Genomic DNA, 19,659 nt, shown 5'->3' with positions numbered 1-19,659 from the left:
TTTGAGCAGGGAGGGGCTGGATCCTTTCTCAGAGGTGAGGAGAGGGAGGATCTCGGTGCCCAGGGAATTCAAGGAGCCAAATTCACCCTTTTCTGCCCCAGAACTGGGGGTGAACAGCTGTCCACAAGGCCAGGGTGTCACTGGTGAGGGTGTGCTTTACACTGGAGATGCTCATGGCTAAAAATCCTTAGAAAACCCCAAAAATCTCATCTCAAACGTGATCTGAAGGAAAGGAAAGCTTTTGGAAAGATCCTCACTGGAGAGAAGAGAGAGGGAGGGAGGATTTCTTCTCCTAGGGCTTTTTTGTGTGTGTGTGTGGTTAGAATCATTGTGTTTAGGTGATGCCCAAGGACAGATTTAGAGTGTGGAAAGCACCCTGGGCTAGCAAAAATACCTACAAGCACCCCGGGGTGGGGTGGTGGCTTGGTCTGGAGCCCGGACCCAGCTTCCCGTGTGCCTCAGAGCGCTCTCACAGCCGCAGTTTCCAGGCCACATTATCACAATTTCTTCCCAAATCCTGCAGATCACTTTGTCTGCACGGATATTTATTTATTTCTCACCCCACCCCGTGCATCTGAGACGTCCACGAAATCCAAGTTTAGCCGTAATTAGCGGCGCTTTCTGCTCTCTGGGAAAGCAGAAGGGGAGCGCTTACGTGAGCGGCTCGGCTCAGACGAGCGGGCTGGGAGCAGCTTTTGGCTTTGGGACCAGGTCAGGGGATCCAGAACCTTGCAAAAGCATCTCGGGAGCGTCAGGGCTGGCCAGCCCATGCTGAGCCTGTCAGGAGCTCCGTGCCAGGGCGTCCCTGGCCAAAGCAGCTCCGCTGGGGCGTTTTATCCGCTCCCTTCTGATGGATGGCGAGAAGGACGGGGCGTGAGGGTGTTAGAAACGCAAAAAAAACACCACAGGGGGCTCAACTTGCTTTAAATGAAGGGGCTTGTTTTGTTTTTTATCTGGGATTGGGGAGCTGGAGGCTTGGGAACGCAGATATTTTGATAGATGGGAAGAGTGGTCTGGTAGTTGGAATATTAAAGAGAGAGACAGAGTGTGCGTGTGTGTGTGTTCCTCTCCCTCTCGAGTGGAAGGAGCATTTGTCACCACAAATCATCCTTGATTGCAGAGAGCTGCCTTCGGAGAGGGCTCACCCACCCACCACCCTCAAAAAATTAGACATTTGTTATATGACATGAATTGAGATTAATTAGCGAATATTAACCCATCAAGCAGCGCAGAAACACATTTTTGGAAGGCACTGGTACTTGCAGCAACAGTGGGTTTGTCTCAGTTCTGGGTGGAAAGTTTGCAGGGAAATGTGGTGTGGGGAGTGCTGGAAAATGCCACTTGATCAGCCCAAAAGTTTTGTGGGAATTAGCAGCTTTTCTTTGGGAGAAGTTGGGAAGTGCCTGAGCCTGAGGGAGGGGCTGCACGTGGGAGGGTGGTGCTCAACCCCAATGTCTTGAGAGACAGAATTTGGGATCATCTCGAGGCCTCAGGAGCCACAGACTGGGCAAGGAGGAGGGGTCAGGAAAGTCCTGGTGCACGGAGCCATTTTCCCCAAAAATCTGTGAAATGATGGAATGGTTTGGGCTGGAAGGAGCCTCGAAGACCATCTGGCTCCAACCACAGGTGAGGACACCTTGCACTGGACCTTCCTGTAGTCCTGCTTGCCCCTACAGTACCAGGGAGAAAACCTGGTTATTATTCTCCTTGAGAATCCCGTTGTCTTTTGGGATCAGAGCGATCCACCTGAGCAGAGTGAGGGGAGGAAATCTGGAGGGCGCTCAGGGCAAACAGGAGCTGCCCGTGGGGACTGAGCAGGGCTGATCCTCCTGCCTTTCTCCTCCTCAGCCAGTGCCAACATCTGCAACGTGGTCCTGATGAGGCACACGGAGCTGGAGGAGGGGATCGACGTGCTGGACGACAATGGGAACATCGTGGGCTCCTCCAGAGTTGCTGCCAAACATGTGAGTTCCGAGGGGCTGGGACACGGCTGAGCCCAGGCTGGACACGTCCCACAGCCACTGGAATCCACGGCTTTCGGAGCTGGGGACGGAGCAGATCCAGAGAGCAAGGATTTGTGTCAGCCAGGGAAATTCGGGGAGTGGCCCCAGTGGTTTGGAAGGGCACGGATTGACGCTGGGAGGATCCTGATGCTCCCACAGGGATTCCTTGTGGAATTCCCAGCGAAGATCCCTCACACCTTCTCCCAGATGAGGAGGACTCTGAGCTGAGCGGCTTTTCAGCCCTTCCCTGCCAAACCTGCCTTAAAAACTGCCCCCAAATTGGGATGAGGGCAGCCAGGTGTGAGGGCAGCCAGGTGTGAGGGCAGCCAGGTGTGAGGGCAGCCAGATGTGCCAGCCCTCATGAACCTCACCTGCTTTACTTTCCCGTAACCCACTCGGTGCCAGCCTGGACCTGCTCCCTTCCCAGTTCTGGCTCCCAAGCACCCCCTGAGCTGTGGTTTCCAAGTGGGCTCTGGGCTGAGATGTGGAGCTGCGCTGAGCACACGCCCAGGCACAGGAGTTAATAATATAATGCTTGGCATTTCCCTCCCTCCTTCTGTCCAAGGCATCCAGAGACAGCAATTAATGCACAGCTCCGCAGTCCTCGGCAGGAACGGGGAGATCTCGAGAGCTCTCCATATTGTTGTTTAACAGGGGGATTCAAACAATCTGCTGAAGGGCTCAGAGACACTTCTTGGAGCCAGTTTTCCTCACTTCCATTAATGGGCTCCAGGACCCACTTCACCCTCTCCATCCTGATGGTTGAAAGGGAAAATAAAGATTAAAAGTGAAGGTTGAAAGAGAAAATAAAGATTAAAAGTGAAGGTGCTGCAAGAGCGATGTAGGTGGAGCTTAATCACAAAATTGGGGAGTTTTGGGAACTTCTGCTCAGCTGCCATCCAATCCCAGAGCTTCTCCCTGGATAGGTTAATCCTGGTTTTCGTTGTGTAAAACGTGGCAGCTCCTCAGTGGGACACAGCTGTCCCTGTGTGAGGTTTGTTGTGATGGAGATGTCCCTGTGGTGTAAAATCATGGAGTGCTTTGGGTGGAAGGGATCATAAATCCCACCCATTCCCCCCCATCCATGGCAGGGACAGCTCCCAGGATCCCAGCTGGATCCAATCCCAATGTCCAGGATACTCCCAGGGATGCAGGGGCAGCCCCAGCAAATCTGGGAATTGCAGAATCCCAGGCAGGAATTCCTTGCCAAGATCCCAGCCCAATCTCCCCTTTCCCTTGGGAAGCCATGGGAAAGGGCTCCTGTCCCTGCAGCCCTTGGCCCCAGTCCCTCTCCAGCTCTCCTGGAGCCCCTGCAGGTCCTGGAAGATCTCTGGGCCTCTCCAAACCCCACTCTGGTTGCTCCTTCTGGTGAGTGTAGCCAGGAGGGAGGGCTCAGAGGAGCCTCTGGACACTTTTGGTCAGGCCAGGTGAAGCCAGGGCAGCTCTGGCGTGTCTCTGTTTGTTCTGCTGGGTTTGTGACCCGGAATGTTGTGACCAAGCGGCTCCTGGCGGAGCTGGCAGCGGCTGCTGATCCTCCCTTTGCCATCAAGAGCCCAGCAGGTCCATCCTGGCTCTCTCTGGGATGTCTGGATGTGTTTGTTTTTGCTCCACAGGCTCTGCTGGAAACGGCCCTGACCAGAGTGGTCCTGCCCATGCCTATACTGGTTCTACCTCCCATCATCATGTCCGTGCTGGAGAAGTGAGTGTGCTGGGGGGAGCGGGGAGATCCCGAGGGGAGGGGCGGGAAGGTCCTTGCTGGGTGTCAGGAATTGATTTTTCATGGGATCCTGGGATGGTTTGGGTTGGAAAGGTCCTGCTCGGTCATCGAGTCCATCCCCAGCCCTGCCACCGCTGCCCCACGTCCACAGGGCTTGGAAATGCCCCAGGGATGGGGGCTCCAGCCCTGCCCTGGGAGAGCCCCTCTCGATGCTTCACAACCCTTTCCATGGAGGAATTTCCCCCAAATCCAACCTAAACCCTCCTGCTGCTGTTCACTCTCCTCCTGTCCCTGTTCCCTGGGATAAGATCCCAAACCCACCCCTGGCTGTCCCCTCCTGGCAGGAGCTGTGCAGAGCCACAAGGTCCCCCCCAAATTTCATCCACAAAATCTATTTTTAGCTCATTAAATTTCCACCTTCCATCATTTTGCACCAACACCCAGTTTGTTGATATTTTATACTGATGTGATTATTCCAAGCCATCCCTGACCCCCAGCAGCTGGAATAACCCAAAAAGGGAGCTCAGGGTGAGACAAAACCCTCCAAACCCAGTGCAGAACTTCCCCTGATTTTCATTCTCCACTTACCAAACATCAGAGATTAAAAGGGTTTGGCTGCTGTTCAGCCAGAGATTTTCAAGGAATCATGGAATTTGGGTAGGGAGAGACCTTAAAGACCATCTAATTCCAGTGAGGAGCAGATTCCAGCCCCCCTCATTTTGTGCAAAACATTTGACTTTTATTTCATTTTCCTTCTGGACAAAATCCCTGCAGCCTCTTCCCTGCCCCAGGTCCCTTTGTCCCCCACGTGGTCCCAGGCCAGGATTTCCTGCAGGATCTGCTGGGAAGGTGCCTGGGAGTGGCTGTGCCTTGCTCTGGAGTTCCTGGCTCTGGAGGAATTTATTCTGGAGTGATTTCCTCCGAGGTGTGAGTAGGAACTGAGGCTTTGCACTCAGGTGGATCTGTGTGCTCCCACTGGTTTAACTGGTTCCCATTTAACCATCCCAAATAAAATCAACACTCAGGATAAATGGTTTTATTGCTTCAAAGGACCTTTTGCTGGGTATCCACAGATAAAATCTTTTATGTGCAAAAAATCTGGAGAAATTTGTAGAAGACTCCTCTCTAAATTAATAAATCTTTGTCTCTGGCAGGACACACTGAGGGCCCATCCTGGGCCGGCCCCAAGCTGAAATAAACCTGACAGGAAAATTGGATTGGCACCTGGGGAGAAAATAAAACTGCTGGTGAAATTTGCTCCGTCCTTTGCAGCAAAACAAAACCAATAAATCATTTCTTTGTCCTTGGGGGCATCATAAATCCTTGACGAGTTTTGCTGAATGCACCTGTGCTCAGTGCAGGCCTTACTAAAACTGATTTTATCTGTGAACTTACAGCAGATTGCCCTGAAAAAAAAAAAAATCATTTTAACTTATTGGAAGCTTTAATTCACGTTTGTGAGAGAAAATTTTCCTCCTCACTGCCACGAAAACTCCTTGGGTATAAAAATATCCGGGCTCTGCTTTTGCCTGCCTGAATTCTCCCCAGAGCTTTGTGCCTGCCTCGTTTTCCATCAGATATCCTCGGATTCCTGGAGGGCTGGGAGTGAGGAGCAGCAGGGATGGGAGTGAGGTGTGGAATCCCTGGAGCACCCCTGGGACTGCCCTGGCTGCACCTGAGGGCTCTGAGGCCAACCCCCAGACCTGGAAAGTGCTTCCCAAAGGGCTCACTCAGAGCTGGAAGCTCATTTTGGGGAGAAAAAACCCCTTTGGAGCATTTAGGGGAAAGTGCAACTCTATGAATTTTAGGATTTGAGTTTGAGGAAGGTTTTAAATTTTTTTATTTATAATTTATTATATAATATTTAATATAATAATATAATTTATTGTATTTTATTTATATTTTATATTTTATTAAAATATAAAATATTTAAAAATATTTTATATTACTAATATATTATTAATATATATACTATTTTATTTATAAATTTTATTTTATTTATAAATTATTATTTATAGAAATCCCTACAGGGGCTGTAAACGGGAGGGTGAACGTGTCCCAGAGGGAGAGCTGGGATCAGGAGTCACAACCTGGATTTGGGAATGTGGGGAAAGAGGGCAGCAATTCCTCAGAGTCATTTCCATTGGGATTGTGGGAGGGAGGGGAGGATGCTTCCAGTGGAATTGTGGGGAAGGAAGGGAACAATTCCCCCAGTGGATTTACATTTGGAATTCTGGGGGAAGGAAGGGAACAATTCCTCCAATGGATTTACATTTGGGATTGTGGGGAAGGAAGGGAACAGTTCTTACAATGGATTTACATTTGGGATTATGGGAAGGAGGGGAAGATTCTTCCAGTGGATTTGAATTTGGGATTGTGGAGAAGGAAGGGAGTGATTCCTCCAATGGATTTGCATTTGGGATTGTGGGGAAGGAAGGGAACAATTCCTCCAAGGAGTTTGAGTTTGGGATGTGGAAAGCAGGGGATTTTCCTCCAGTGGATTTGAATATGGGATTGTGGGAAAGAGGGGACGATTCCCCCAATGGATTTGAATTTGGGATTGTGGAGAAGGAAGAGAGTGATTCCTCCAATGAATTTGAATTTGGGATGTAGGGAAGGAAGGGAGCAATCCCTCCAAGGAGTTTGAGTTTGGGATGTGGAAGCAGGGGACGATTCCTGTGCCCGGTGTGATGCCAACTGCAGGTGGGTGATGGCACTCCCAGCCCTCCAGGGCCCAGCCCCTGCTCCCAGCAGGGTTTCAGATCCCAGGAATTCTCCCCGCCTCGCCTGCACCTCGCCGCTCCCAAAGTTTATTTTAAGTGGCCAGTTCCCGGCCGCCGTCTCTCCGCTCGGATCCAGGTCTTTCCTCTCTCCCAGCCATCTCTCCATCTGCATGTTTTAACTCCCCCAGCTGCCTCTCTCGTCTCTTGTGCCATTTTTTTCAGCTCTCTTGGCTCCTCTCGTCTCTTTGCCTGCTGTGTATTTTAACTCCCAGGGCCGCCTTCTCTGCTCTCCAAGTAATTCCATGTTCCCTCCCACTGCCGCGCTCCCATTCTTCCCCATGTTTCATGCATTTCCTGCTGCTTGGACGCTCTGTTGGAGCGGTGAACATATAGAATCAATGTTTATTTTCAGCCTGCATATGCCACGCAGGGAACACGGTGTCAGTTATTTTGTGCAGATGTATTCTCATTGAGGTTTTATAAATAATATCTGCGCTGGCAACTTCCATGCGGGAAAAATATCGGCTTGGCGGTGTCTGCGGGATGAGGGCGACTCTTGCGCGGCGCGGAGCCGGCGGTGGGGATTCTCTGGTGCGGGAATTGGGGCTCTTCCTCCCCATTTCCCTCTATTCCCGTTATCCAGGCGCTTCCTTTGTTGGTGGTTCCGATGAAATCGGGGATGTGGAGCTGTTTGCTCCCGTCCAAGGCCTCTCCAGCGGCCTTCGCGCAGCTCCTGCTCCTCGCAGGGCTGGTTTGTGCAGGCCAGGCTGGCTCCAGGGGCAGCCTGAGCTGCACTTTCCTGGCTCCAAGGGCTGGAGAGGCTCAGTCCATCACCAGCGACTGCTGGGGACACTTTTGGGGCTTCTCTGAGTGGGGAGTGGAGAACCGGAGCTCCTCTTTCATCCTTGTCCTCAGCCTCCTCCCAGCCCCTCAGAGAAGATCTTGCACGGGGTCTGAAGCACGGAGCAGGACTGAGAAGGTTCTGAGAGCTCGGGAATGTCAGGATGTGCTGGAGGAGGCCTTGGAGCTGGCTGGGCAGTGTCTGTGCAAGAGCCAAAGCTGGAACTGCTGGCAGTGCGCAGCAGTGAGGGAGAGATGGGAGCAGAACAGTTGTGTCTGTGGAAGAGGAGCATTTCTGCTCCTCCTCATCTCCAAACCCTCCTCATGCAGCGGTTCTCAGGGCTGTTTTCCTGTAAATCCCATAAAACCAGGCTGCTCCCAGGCTGGATCAGCACTGCAGAGCTGCTCTGGCTGAGCTAAATTGGTGGCACTGGGAAAAATGGGTTTTCCTGGGGGCTGGCCAGTGCTCGGTGGTGCTGGAAGGGCATTTTCCTCCTCCTGAGCCGTGTTTGTCACTGCAGAACTGGGAGGCCCTCCTGGCCCTCGTTCCCGTGGACTTTTCCCGGAGATATTCCCGTGTCAGTGTGAGCAGGGTGTTCCCACATCCCTCTCCCCACAGGTGCTTTCCCCCCACGGCCCCGTCCGGCTCGGCCCTCAGTGAAGTTTGTTTGGACTCAGCAGCTGCCGGCAGCGACACCTTCAGCTGCGGGGCCCTTCCCAGAGAAAACACGGAAACTGCTCCTCTAATGGTGTCAATCAAGCACAAAAACCCCAAACCCCCCTCAGCTGGCATCCTCTGGAGGGGCACCGGGCTGGAGCTGCGGGGTGAGGCCTGGCTGGATGGGACAGCAGAGCTGCTGGTCACTGGTAGAGCTCAGATTTCCCAAAACAACCCAAAACGAGCGAGAAAAGCTCGGGAACAGAGCGGAGACCTGACAGGCTCTGGGAGGGTCCAGCAGAAGGGGGATCTGGGGATCCCAAACTTGCTTGGCACATCAGAGGGGCGTTGTGAGGAGTTTGGGGTCCCTGAGGATCCCCCAAGCTCCAGCCCCGGTGCCCTGCAGCAGGCGCCGGCGTCTCGCGGTGTCTGCGCTGCCTCTGAACCTGTTTATAGCAAACCCCAGAGAATCTGTCAGCTGGGAGACTTGGGTTCACTCCTGTCATGTTTAGTTTAGCATCTGACACCTCCTCCCAGACAAATACAGCCCTGGTTCAGCGCACCCGATAACTCCTTCGGAGTGCAGCGCCTGACTTCCATATGGAATAAATTACAGCACCTCCTGAAAAACGCCAGAGGCAGCTGCCAAATTATGCAAAATTTCAACCACTAATGAACACTGTGATGAAAGTTGAATGAAGGTGTATTTACAAGAGCTCCAACACCCTGTCTCTGTGCAGCAGATGCACTGTCTGTGTGTTTGTACCTACGGACACTGCGCTGCGGCACGGCGAGACGGGAGCCGCGGGCTCGGCTGCCTCCGCTGCGTCCCTCAGCACTCGGCTCAACATTCCCAGAGCCTTCCCTGCCTCTTCCAGAGTCCTCCCAGCAAAAGTTGTAAAGGGAAATTGCAGGAGGAAGAGGCACTGGGGGGTTGGAGGGGGAAAAGGAACAAAGCTCGAAGGAAAAGAGGAGGAGGAGGAGGAGGAGGAGGAGGAGGGAATTGTTGCAAAGTTTTCTGTTCTTCGCCACCCAGAGGTCAGGGGAGAGTCGTGGGTCAGTTCTGATGATGACACAGGGCCAAAATGTTGTGTTGTAAACTTGGGGACAATAAAATAAACATGTTAAAGGGGGCCCACGAAAGGCTGGAGAGGAGCTTTTCCCAAGAGCAGGGAGTGAAAGGACAAGGAGAGATGGTCTCCACCTGAGGGAGGGGAGGTTTGGATCAGGTTTGGATCGGGTCTGGGGAAGGAATTCCTGGCTGGGAGGGTGCAAGACCCTGGCACAGGTGCCCAGAGCAGCTGGGGCTGCCCCTGGATCCCTGGCAGTGCCCAAGGCCAGGCTGGACACTGGGGCTGGAGCTGTCCCTGATGGGCTTTAAGGTCCCTCCCAACCCCAACCATTCCATTATTCCCTTGACCTCCTGCAGCTTTCCAGTGTGAGACCTCTCAGTGCAAACTTTCCAACCCCTTGCTGAATAATCTGAGCCAGGGTTAATCCCAAAGCTGCTCCTGTCCCGTGGATGGGGTGAGGTCTCCAAAACTCTCCTGTGGAACAGCACCAATCCCCCTGCAGCTGGGGTGGGGTGGGGTTTGCTCTTGTGAGTGAATCAGGCTCCTTCCTCTGCTCTTTTAGCACCTCCTGCTTTTTGAACATCCCTGGAGATGATGGGTAATTCGATTTTTAGCATCTCTTTTTTTGAGTGTCTTTTGGGAGACTCAAAATCCATCTGGACACAATCCTGAATTCTGTGCTCCTGTTTGAGCAGGGAGGTTGGCCTGGGTGAGTTTCCTCACCCTGGCATGTTTTAGGCTCCAGAAGATGCCAGGGCTGGGCTGTCAGGGGGTTCTGGAGGTGCAGAGCTCCCCGTTCCCTGACGCCACCCTTGGGCAGAGCACGCAGGGCAGCAGTGGAACCTAAATCCCTCCTCACCACGTGGATATTCATTTTATTTATTTCCAGTCTGTGCTGATCCTCTGCAGTGGAAGCCTTTGGAAGCTCCTCATCACTGCCTTCCCATGGGGGGTTAATGGGTGAAAAGGGATTTGCATTGCAGCTGGCAGCTCACAAAATGCAATATTTAACTCCCCATCCTCCCGAGCTCGGTGTCGGGAGCAGGGATCCCAGGGACGGGAGAAAACCGGACCTCTTGGCTAATTATGAGTCATTTATTCTGAACCACACAAATTCTCCAATCTGAATCCCAATTAAGACATTGCACTACATGTGTTAATTAGTCTGCTCTCCTTTTTAAATCGAGCCATAAACTCTACCTAATTAGGAGGTCGGCCCTTGTAATTTGAACTGGCCTGAGTTGGAAGCACCCCTGGAAGTCACACCTGGGGGCTGGGCCCAGGATCGTTTTAAATTGGTTGAGGTTTTACTGGGGTGATTATAAGGTCCCCGACAGGGCAGTAATTACAGAGGGTGCAGTTCCAAATGGAGATGTCAGGGGTGGTGTCACAGCGAGGCCTTGAGCCCCGGGGAGGCTGCGAGGAGCCTGCTCCTGGGATTGTCCCAGCCTCTCACGGATCACAGCAGCTCCAGCGGGAGAAACAGCTCCAGGAGCTGCCCAGAGCATCCCAGGGATGGTCACAGCTCAGCCACGGCAGCCCTGCAACAGGGAGGGCTTCAAGGGTGTGGAGCAGTCACTGCTGTCCTGCTGGGACAGGTCACCTGCTGGGACAGGTGACTTCTCCTGCTGGGACAGGTGACTTCTCCTGCTGGAACAGGTCACCTGCTGTCCTGATGGGACAGGTCACCTCTCCTCCTTGGACAGGTCACCTCTCCTGCTGGGACAGGTGATTTCTCCTGCTGGGACAGGTGACTTCTCCTCCTTGAAGAGGTGATCTCTCCTCCTTAGACAGGTCACCTCTCCTGCTGGGACAGGTGACCTTCTGGGATAGGTGACCTGCTGTCCTCCTGGGACAGGTGACTTCTCCTGCTGGGACAGGTCACCTCTCCTCCTTGGACAGGTCACCTCTCCTGCTGGGCCAGGTGACCTGCTGTCCTCCTTGGCCAGGTGACCTGCTGTCCCGCTGGGATGAAGCCTATCAGGTTTCTGTGGGAGGACCTGAGCTGCAGTGTGCTCCGTGCAGCACAGAGCAGCTCAGCACTGGAGAACAGAAGCTTGACTTTCACAGCACAAATTGATAGGATCAACTCCGTCTCGAGAGCTTATTAGCGAGGAGCTGAGATGCTGGAGGAGATAAATCCTGGTGTTTGCTCTCCCCACGTCTCCCCAGGCTGACGGAGATGGAGGCAGCTCTCAGCAAGGGAGGGGAGGCTGAGTGTGCTCAGAGAGGCTGAGTGTGCCCTGAGAGGAGCAGGGAACAAAGTCTGAGTGTCCCCAGAGAAGCTGAGTGTGCCAGGCAAGAGCAGGGGATGAAGGCTGAGTGTGCTCAGAGAGGCTGGGTGTACCCAAACAGGCTGAGTGTGCCCAGGCAGGAGCAGGGGACAAAGGCTGAGTGTGCCCTAAGAGGAGCAGGAGATGACGGCTGAGTGTGCCCAGACAGGCTGAGTGTGCTCAGGAAGAGGAGCAGAGGACAAAGGCTGAGTGTTCCCTGACAGGCTGAGTGTGCTCAGAGAGGCTGGGTGTGCCCAGGCAGGAGCAGGGGACAAAGGCTGAGTGTGCCCAGAGAGGCTGAGTGTTCCCTGACAGGAGCAGGGGATGAAGGCTGAGTGTGCTCAGAGAGGCTGGGTGTGCTCAGACAGGAGCAGGGGATGAAGGCTGAGTGTGCCCAGAGAGGCTGAGTGTTCCCTGACAGGAGCAGGGGATGAAGGCTGAGTGTGCTCAGAGAGGCTGAGTGTGCCCAGGCAGGAGCAGAGGATAAAGGCTGAGTGTTCCCTGACAAGAGCAGGGGATGAAGGCTGAGTGTGCCCTGACAGGCTGAGTGTGCCCAGGCAGGAGCAGGGGGTGAATTCCTTCCCATCAGGTCACCCAGGTGCATTTGGAGCCGGTACCAGACGTGGAGCAAGGGGCTGAGGTGACCTGGGCTCCACCCTGGCTGCAGCCCCATGCCAAGGCAGGGCAGGGACAGCCTGGGCTGGCTCCTGGGAATGGTGCAGATGGGGTTGGGAGAGGTTTAATCCCAGTGATGTCACCCCAGGCACGGATGTCCGGGGGTTGGTGTCGTCTCTCGGACCTTCCCTGGCCAAGGAGAGCTCCTGGGACTGCCCCAGAGGGAAGGAGATCATGGAATCATGGAATATCCTGAGCTGAATCCTCAGGGATCATCCATCCGAGCCCTGGCCCTGCCCAGACCCCCCAGCAATCCCACCCTGGGCACCCCTGGCAGTGCTCCTGCTTGGAGTTGGGAATGTGCCCATTCCCTGGGCAGTGCCAGCACCTCTGGGGAAGAACCTTTCCCTGAAATCCAACCTGAGCCTGCCCTGGCCCAGCTCCTGCTGTTCCCTGTGTCCCAAATAACCCAGCAGCAGATCCACTCCCTCTCCACATTGCTCACACACACTGAACATTCCAGCCAAACTCCCGGTGCGGTTGTTGGTTCATATTCCCATTTTTCCAGTGGAATGATAGGGATTCTTTTTGTAAATGGCACTGGAATAAATCCTTCACAAATGATATTTTCCACTTTAACACTGATGAACTGCCTGAGGCCCCGTACCCTGGAATATATTGAATATACCAGCTTCCACCAGCTGAATGTTGTCCCAGTTTTCTGGTGCTAATTCCATCAGAAAAGTCACTTTTGGGCCATTCCCAGAACCTGACCTTGCAGGAATCTTCAGGTGTTTGAAGATTTGAACTCATAAACATCCCCTGGGAACAGCAAATGTTAAAAGATCCTCGTCACCCACTGCAGATGTTGGATTTTAACAAATTAAGGGGTTTGCCAATGTTGTGGCTCCATTGCTCCATCAATGGTGCCTTTTCCAGTGTCTTCTCCAAAGCTCCCAGACCTCCCAGTGCCTCTCAAGGACCTGATTTCCTTCTGCTCACGGGGCACCAGCTCCAGCTGGTCATCACAGGGGTCACCGGTGGTGGGGTCACCTGTGATGGGGTCACCTGTGGTGGGGTCACCTGTGGTGGAGTCACCTGTGATGGGGTCACCTATGGTGGGGTCACCTGTGGTGGGGTCACCCGTGGTGGAGTCACCTGTGGTGGGGTCACCTGTGTTGGGATCACCTGTGGTGGGGTCACCTGTGTTGGGGTCACCTGGTCCCCTCACCCCGCTGTGGGGTGGAACTGGGGCTGGGGGTGGTGACTTGCTGGGGGGGAGCTGTGCCCCCCTGGCAGTGCCCAGGGCCAGGCTGGGCAGGCCTGGAGAGCCCTGGCACGGTGGGAGCTGTCCCTGCCCGTGGCAGGAGGAGGAATTGGATCACCTGTAAGGTTCTTCCCAAGCCCATTCCATGATTCTGGGAAGGGCCTGGCAGCGGTGAGGAGAGGGGGGCCAGGTGAGCAGGGGTGTCCACCCAGGGGGGTCCTGGAATGATCTAACCAAGCCTTTCCCTTGCAGAACTTCTCTCCTGAGGTCCCGTCCCCGGATGATTCTCCCGGTCCAAAGCCTCGTGTGCCTCGCTGCCTTTGGCCTGGCCCTGCCCCTGGCCATCAGCCTCTTCCCGCAGATGTCCGAGGTCAGTGCGTGCCGGGGGCTCACGGGGGTACCAACCACGGCCCCTCTGCCCTCCTGTCCTGCTCCTGTGCTCCTGATGGAGCCAGTGCTCCTCTCCTCAGCTCTGCAGCCTCTCCAGGCAGGCAAAGGCCCCTCTCCCTCACACTGGGGTTTCCTTGGAGGTAAAATATGGAATCCAAGCTCTGTCCCTGAGGCCAGGAGCCTGAGCCAACCATTTGAGGGGGATGTTCTTCCCTACAGCTTCTCTGAGGGTTTTTGCTTTTTCATCTCCTGGGAGTGAACAGAGGAAAACCAGCCAAGGAGCAGGGAATGACCAACACAGTCACTCAGAACAATTTAGCTGAACAGATTGCTCAGGTGAATTTATTTATTGGTGGTTGGAGCTTTTCCTGGCTGTAAATCTGTACATTTCCAGAGATGGTCTCAATTCCTGAGGGAGAAAACTTCCGTCACACAAGGACTCTCTCAGGGCTCTTTCTGTGTCAGCCTGAAGAGCTGATCAGGAGTTTGTTACGCTGTCTGCAGGTTAATTCATAGTTTTTCAGTCTGGATGGGTTCATCCATGACTTCCAGCCAGGGAATCTTGCTGTACACTTGTGTGCTGACTGACAAACACGTCGGGAATTCTGTGTTGTCCTTCTTGCTGTCTCCAGGCTGAGAAAACTGTCCCTTCTCTCTAAGAACCTGAATTCATCTCAGTCTTGGAGCCTCTTGCTAAAAGACGTGTTTGCTGAAGCTTTAATGATTCATATGGCTCTTCCTTAAACTTTTTCTAATTAGTCAACATGGTTTTTGGAGCCCTTCCATCAGGAGCAGACACAGCATTGCAGTCAGGAGCTGCACAAGCCCCAGTTGCAGGAGCAATGTGATTTCCCTGCCTCTCCCGGGCTCTGTGTGTGCCCGGAGCCTGGCAGCGCTGCTGGCAGGAGCTCAGCCCCGGCTCCCCGGCCACCAGCTCCGTGCTCTGAGCCCAGCTCTGCCGCGAGGCGAGGCTCGGGAAGGCTGAGGAGCACTGCCAGCTCTCGCACCTGCTCAAGGTAGAGCCTGGAGCACGTCCAACCTGCCCGTGGGAAGGAGGCTCGGGCACACAGCATCCCTTCTGCTCCTTCTCCGGAGAATCTGAGAGTTTTTAAGGCTGGAAAAGCCCTCTGAGATCTCCAACTGTTCCCCAGCAGTGCCAGGGCCACCACTGCCCGTGTCCCCAAGTGCCACCTGCACAGGGCTTTAAATCCCTGCAGGGATGGGCGCTCCACCCCTGCCCTGGGCAGCACCTTCCAATGCCTGACCACCCTTTCCAGGAAGAACTCCTTCCTAATTTCCAGTTTAAACCTTCCCCGCTGCAATTTCACAGGAAATTTCCAATTTCCTCCCCATTTCCAGGAAAATTCTTTCGGGGTAATCAGGGAAGCAAGACCACAGCAGGTACCACCAACCCCATTTATCCCAAAGGTGACATTGCCACTGTTCCTCCAAAATCCTGGAAATCTAAAATGGTTTGGGTTGGAAGGACCTTGAAAACCCTCTCGTTTCCTGGTGGCCCAGGGACACCTCCCGCTGGAACTGTGGCATTCCGGGTGACAGATCATTTCTCCTGTGCAGAATCTGATATTCCAGCAGGGAAAATCTCGCTGGCTTCAGCAGCTGAATGAATTCTAACCCACAGGGAAAACTCGGGGCTGAATTTCCATGCCTCCAGGGATACTGGGATTGCAGGCACCAGGCAGTCCTGGAAGCGCCGGCGTTGTTGGGAGTGACCTTCTGAAGGCAGCTGAGATGTTCCCGGCGGTGGAGCCGTGAATCAGCGCTGATTAGGGATCAGACGGGATGACGTGCGCTGCCCACACACCCTGCCAGGGAGAGGGAGCCCTCCCTGAGCCTGCCTGAGCTCTGCCTGCTGGGACCCAGCCCTGCTCCCCAGGGGAGAGCCCTGCACAGCTGGATCCCACATCTGCTCCTGCCGCGGGGTCAGCGGCTCCACGGGCAGCCGGGGCTGAGCAGTCACAGAATCCAGGAATGGTTTGGAACAGGAGGGACCCTAAATCCCATCCCCTCCCACCCCAGCCTCCCACCATCCCAGGAGGATCCAACCTGGCCTTGGGCACTGCCAGGGATCCAGGGGCAGCCCCAGCAAATCTGGGAATTGCAGAATCCCAGGCAGGAATTCCTTGCCAAGATCCCAGCCCAATCTCCCCTTTCCCTTGGGAAGCCATTCCCTGGCTCCTGTCCCTGCAGCCCTTGGCCCCAGTCCCTCTCCAGCTCTCCTGGAGCCCCTGCAGGGACTCTCAGCATTCCCGGGATTTTGTCCTTCTCCAGGGGAACATTCCCAGCTCTCCCAGCCTATTTTCCCATTATGTTTGCATTTTCTATAAACCTGTGAGTGTTTACAAAGGACATTCCCCCCGTTTTCTGAAATCTCTTTGGAGGTTTTTGTGGGGATGCTCAAGGAGCAAAGTGAGTGATTTACCTGGAACAATCTCTGGATCCATTTCCGGATGGGAAATCCAAGTCTCCTTGCAGGGAGTGTTTCTCAAAACCTGAGAATTTTTGGGCGCTCATCGCCAGACCATCAACTCCAGTGCTTGGGCTCGATGGAATCTTTTCCAGCCTGAATGATTCCATGATTCTGTCTTGCCAGATAAGGAATTCAGAGGTGTTTAAACACGGCTCTGTGAGCAGGTGGGAACATCTTTGCTTTTCCCATGGCCTCGGTCACGGGACCACGCTGTTGTACCGAGTACTACAGGGAGCAAATCAACAACGAGGTGTAAGAGACGTGCTCTGCCCCAAGCACGTGGCTGTGCTCTGAGCAGCAACCCCTGCAGGAGTTGTGAGGGATCCAAACCCTGCCCTGAATCACACACTCACGGCCTTCTGCAAAGAAGGGAGCAAACAGAGGCTGATGTGTCGTGGCTGTTTTGGGCCAGGAGTTGGCGTGGCCGCTTGGATCCTCTCTCCTAACGGGGCTCAAACTCACAGCTGGTTTTCCAGCAGAACTGAAGCCTTGCAACAGGTTGAGTAAATCTACTGGATAATTGCAGCCTCCTTGTCCCAGCAGCTGCTCTGGAGTTATTCCTGTGTGACAACAACTCCAGTGAAATCAGAGCTGAGCTCTGGCTGCAAACAGAGGCACCAGTGTCAGGGAAAGGGAATTCTGGGGGTGAGCAAACTCCACGTGCTGGGAAGGTTAACGCACCCTGAGCCTTTTTTGGGTCGATATCCAGCCTAGCAGAGCCTTTTGTAGGGATGAAATTCCACTTGGATTTCTGCAGCGGTGCTCCAGAATCACAGCTTGTTTCTAGATATTATGGCTTTAAAGAGAACGTTATAAAAATAAACCCCTCGTATCAGCCACGAAACCATGGATCCTTGGGAATACTCACGCTGGAGCTGCTGAGAAACGTTCTTGTCATCCCAGGATAGTGTTAACTGTGGTACCTAAACCCATCAATATGCATTGAGTAATTCACTGCTGTTAAGTTTAGGAGAAACATGTAGTTAATGCATTTAGCCCACAACCTCCAACTGCCTCCCATGCCCCCCGGGGAATCTCTTCCCTCTCCCAATCCCGCAGCATCCCCACTGACAACTCCTACTCAGCTATGCACTGCCAATGGAAACAGCTGTGACAGCTCCAAACCGAAAATGGGACTTGTGCAAATGAAATTCAGTGTAGCAGCAGAAGAAAGAGCCACGGGGTTGCTCCGCTGCTGTTGCGCCCCGTGGGCCCTGCTCCTCCAGATCGTTCCTTCAGCAGCACCCACCAGGAGCCCGGCGGGATCCTGGGGAAAAGGGGGATAGGGCCAGCTGGGAAACGGAGAAACGGAGCTGGAGAATGGCAGGGAAACCTTCAACCACCTGAGCTCTCCTGCCCTGGCCCTGGGAGGAGTTCAAAGGGCGTTTTTTGGGTGGTGCTCAATGCAAACCGAGGCGTCTTCCGGAATGAGGCTGATTTCAGCCTTTCCTTGAAAATAATCTTGCTCTTGGATCTCCAGGACAAGGGGAATAAACAGCCTAAAATCCAAGGCTGAGCTATTGTTTTCCAATCTGTTTTAGCCTTCATCTTGTTGGCAGGCTGCTTTAGAAAAGCAAAAGGTTAATGAGCCAATGTGCAGTGGGATTATTGCAGTAAAGATGACAGTGAACCAGTAATTACTAATTAGATGCAGTTTAACAGGAGGAACAAGTGAAATCTCCTCTTCACCAACTGTCAATAATTAGCAGATTTGGTGAGGTTGAAATGTGTCCACAGTTAAAAGGCTGATTTTTTAATGAAATGGCACTTGACAAAAGAGCTGTATGGAGGTCACAGCCATAGCCCTCGAGACGCTTCCCCATTCCATACTTAGGAGGGAAATCAGATGCAATCCAGCAGGGGGTCCCCATGGAACCATCCCTCCCTTGGGATTGCTTTGCACGGGGGGGAGGGGAGCAGGAGGGATTCTCTGCAGTAATTTTGTCCAAGTTGGATGAGAAGCCAGGGAAGGGATTTGCCAGCTGCCATGGGGAAAAATGTTTGAGAAGTGAGAAGTTCTGCTTTGCTTCTGGGGCTGGGGAGCGGTTTCCTGGGAGTCTGGGAGCCCTTGGGTTGGAGGCTGGGCTTGGAAGGAGCTCCTCTCAGCAAAGAAGTGGCACAAGGTCCTGAAGGGCTGGCAGGAGGCTGGAAGCTCAGTGGGAAGTGTCTCCCAAAGACTGCAGAGGATTCAAGCTGTGCCGCAGAGATTGTTTCCTCCTGCTCCGCCGGTGGCTTCGGGAGCACCAAGAGGTTCATCTGAGGTTCCTCTCCGAGTGCTGACCCAGCTTATCTTCTGCTTTTTCTTCTGTCTTATCTTCTGGTTTATCTTCATCTTCTGCTTTATCTTCTGCTTTTTCTTCTGTCTTATCTTCTGCTTTATCTTCATCTTCTGCTTTATCTTCTGCTTTATCTTCTGTCTTATCTTCTGCTTTATCTTCATCTTCTGCTTTATCTTCTGCTTTATCTTCTGCCTTATCTTCTGCCTTATCTTCTGCTTTATCTTCATCTTCTGGTTTATCTTCTGCCTTTTCTTCTGTCTTATCTTCTGATTTATCTTCATCTTCTGTCTTATCTTCTGGTTTGTCTTCATCTTCTGCTTTATCTTCTGCTTTATCTTCTGCCTTATCTTCTGGTTTATCTTCTGGTTTATCTTCATCTTCTGCTTTATCTTCTGCCTTTTCTTCTGTCTTATCTTCTGATTTATCTTCATCTTCTGCCTTATCTTCTGGTTTATCTTGTGGTTCATCTTCTGGTTTATCTTTATCTTCTGCTTTATCTTCTGCTTTATCTTCTGCCTTTTCTTCTGTCTTATCTTCTGGTTTATCTTCATCTTCTGCTTTATCTTCTGCTTTATCTTCTGCTTTATCTTCTGCCTTATCTTCTGCCTTATCTGCTGGTTTATCTTCATCTTCTGGTTTATCTTCTGCTTTATCTTCATATTTATCTTCATCTTCTGTTTTATCTTCTGCTTTATCTTCTGGTTTATCTTCATCTTCTGCCTTATCTTCTGTTTTATTGTCTTGTTGACAAAGGCAGGAGTATCTTCGTTCTCCTCATGAACCTCAAATGAAGAGGTGGCCCCAGGGGGCTTCTTTAATGCCCATGAAATGGTGGATTTGAGCAGAACCCGTAGGATTTACCTGGCAGAACACTGGCATAGTTCAAGTAGGACTTGAGGGAAAATCTGAGGTATTTGGAAATGTGTTGAGCCCCTTTCCTGCCTTCAAATGAAGGATGGTGGTGCTTAATGAGGCTTCTGGTCCTCCTTAGTGAGGATGGACTTGTTCCTGTCAGAGGCTGGAGAGTGAGAGACCCTTCCAGAGCTCCAGGGGGAGTTCCCAGCTTTGATAAGAAATTTTGATAAGAAATAATGGCCTAAGGAAGTCCTGAACTCCACCTGTACTTCCAACCCCAGCGGGATCCGAGCACAGCCCGGGGCACTGGCCATGGCTGGATGGATTGTCCCCATCCTCCCTGGGGCACTTTGGGCTTCCCAGCTGGAAGGTCCTGCTGCCAGGGGTGCTCCTAACAAATCCCGTTGGATGGGAGGAGTTGGCCCCACAGGTTCATCTAAGGTTCCTCTCCGAGTGCTGACCCAGCTTATCTTCT

The 19,659-nt window shown here is 53.0% G+C and overlaps 2 protein-coding genes across 2 annotated transcripts in view; one reads left to right on the top strand and one right to left on the bottom strand.

The window, feature by feature from the left end:
* Positions 1-19,659, bottom strand: part of EMX1 (empty spiracles homeobox 1) — a 76,477-nt gene that overhangs the window by 21,455 nt on the left and 35,363 nt on the right. The gene's annotated exons all lie outside the window — the stretch shown is intronic.
* Positions 1-19,659, top strand: part of SFXN5 (sideroflexin 5) — a 115,152-nt gene that overhangs the window by 81,475 nt on the left and 14,018 nt on the right. Inside the window, 3 exon segments of the mRNA XM_058837780.1 lie at positions 1,849-1,964; positions 3,617-3,702; positions 13,422-13,539. Coding sequence (XP_058693763.1) covers positions 1,849-1,964; positions 3,617-3,702; positions 13,422-13,539 — 320 coding nt within the window.

The sequence above is a fragment of the Poecile atricapillus genome, chromosome 4 (assembly GCF_030490865.1).
Source record: "Poecile atricapillus isolate bPoeAtr1 chromosome 4, bPoeAtr1.hap1, whole genome shotgun sequence".
Lineage (NCBI taxonomy): Eukaryota > Metazoa > Chordata > Aves > Passeriformes > Paridae > Poecile > Poecile atricapillus.
This window is presented reverse-complemented; position numbering and strand designations above follow the sequence as displayed.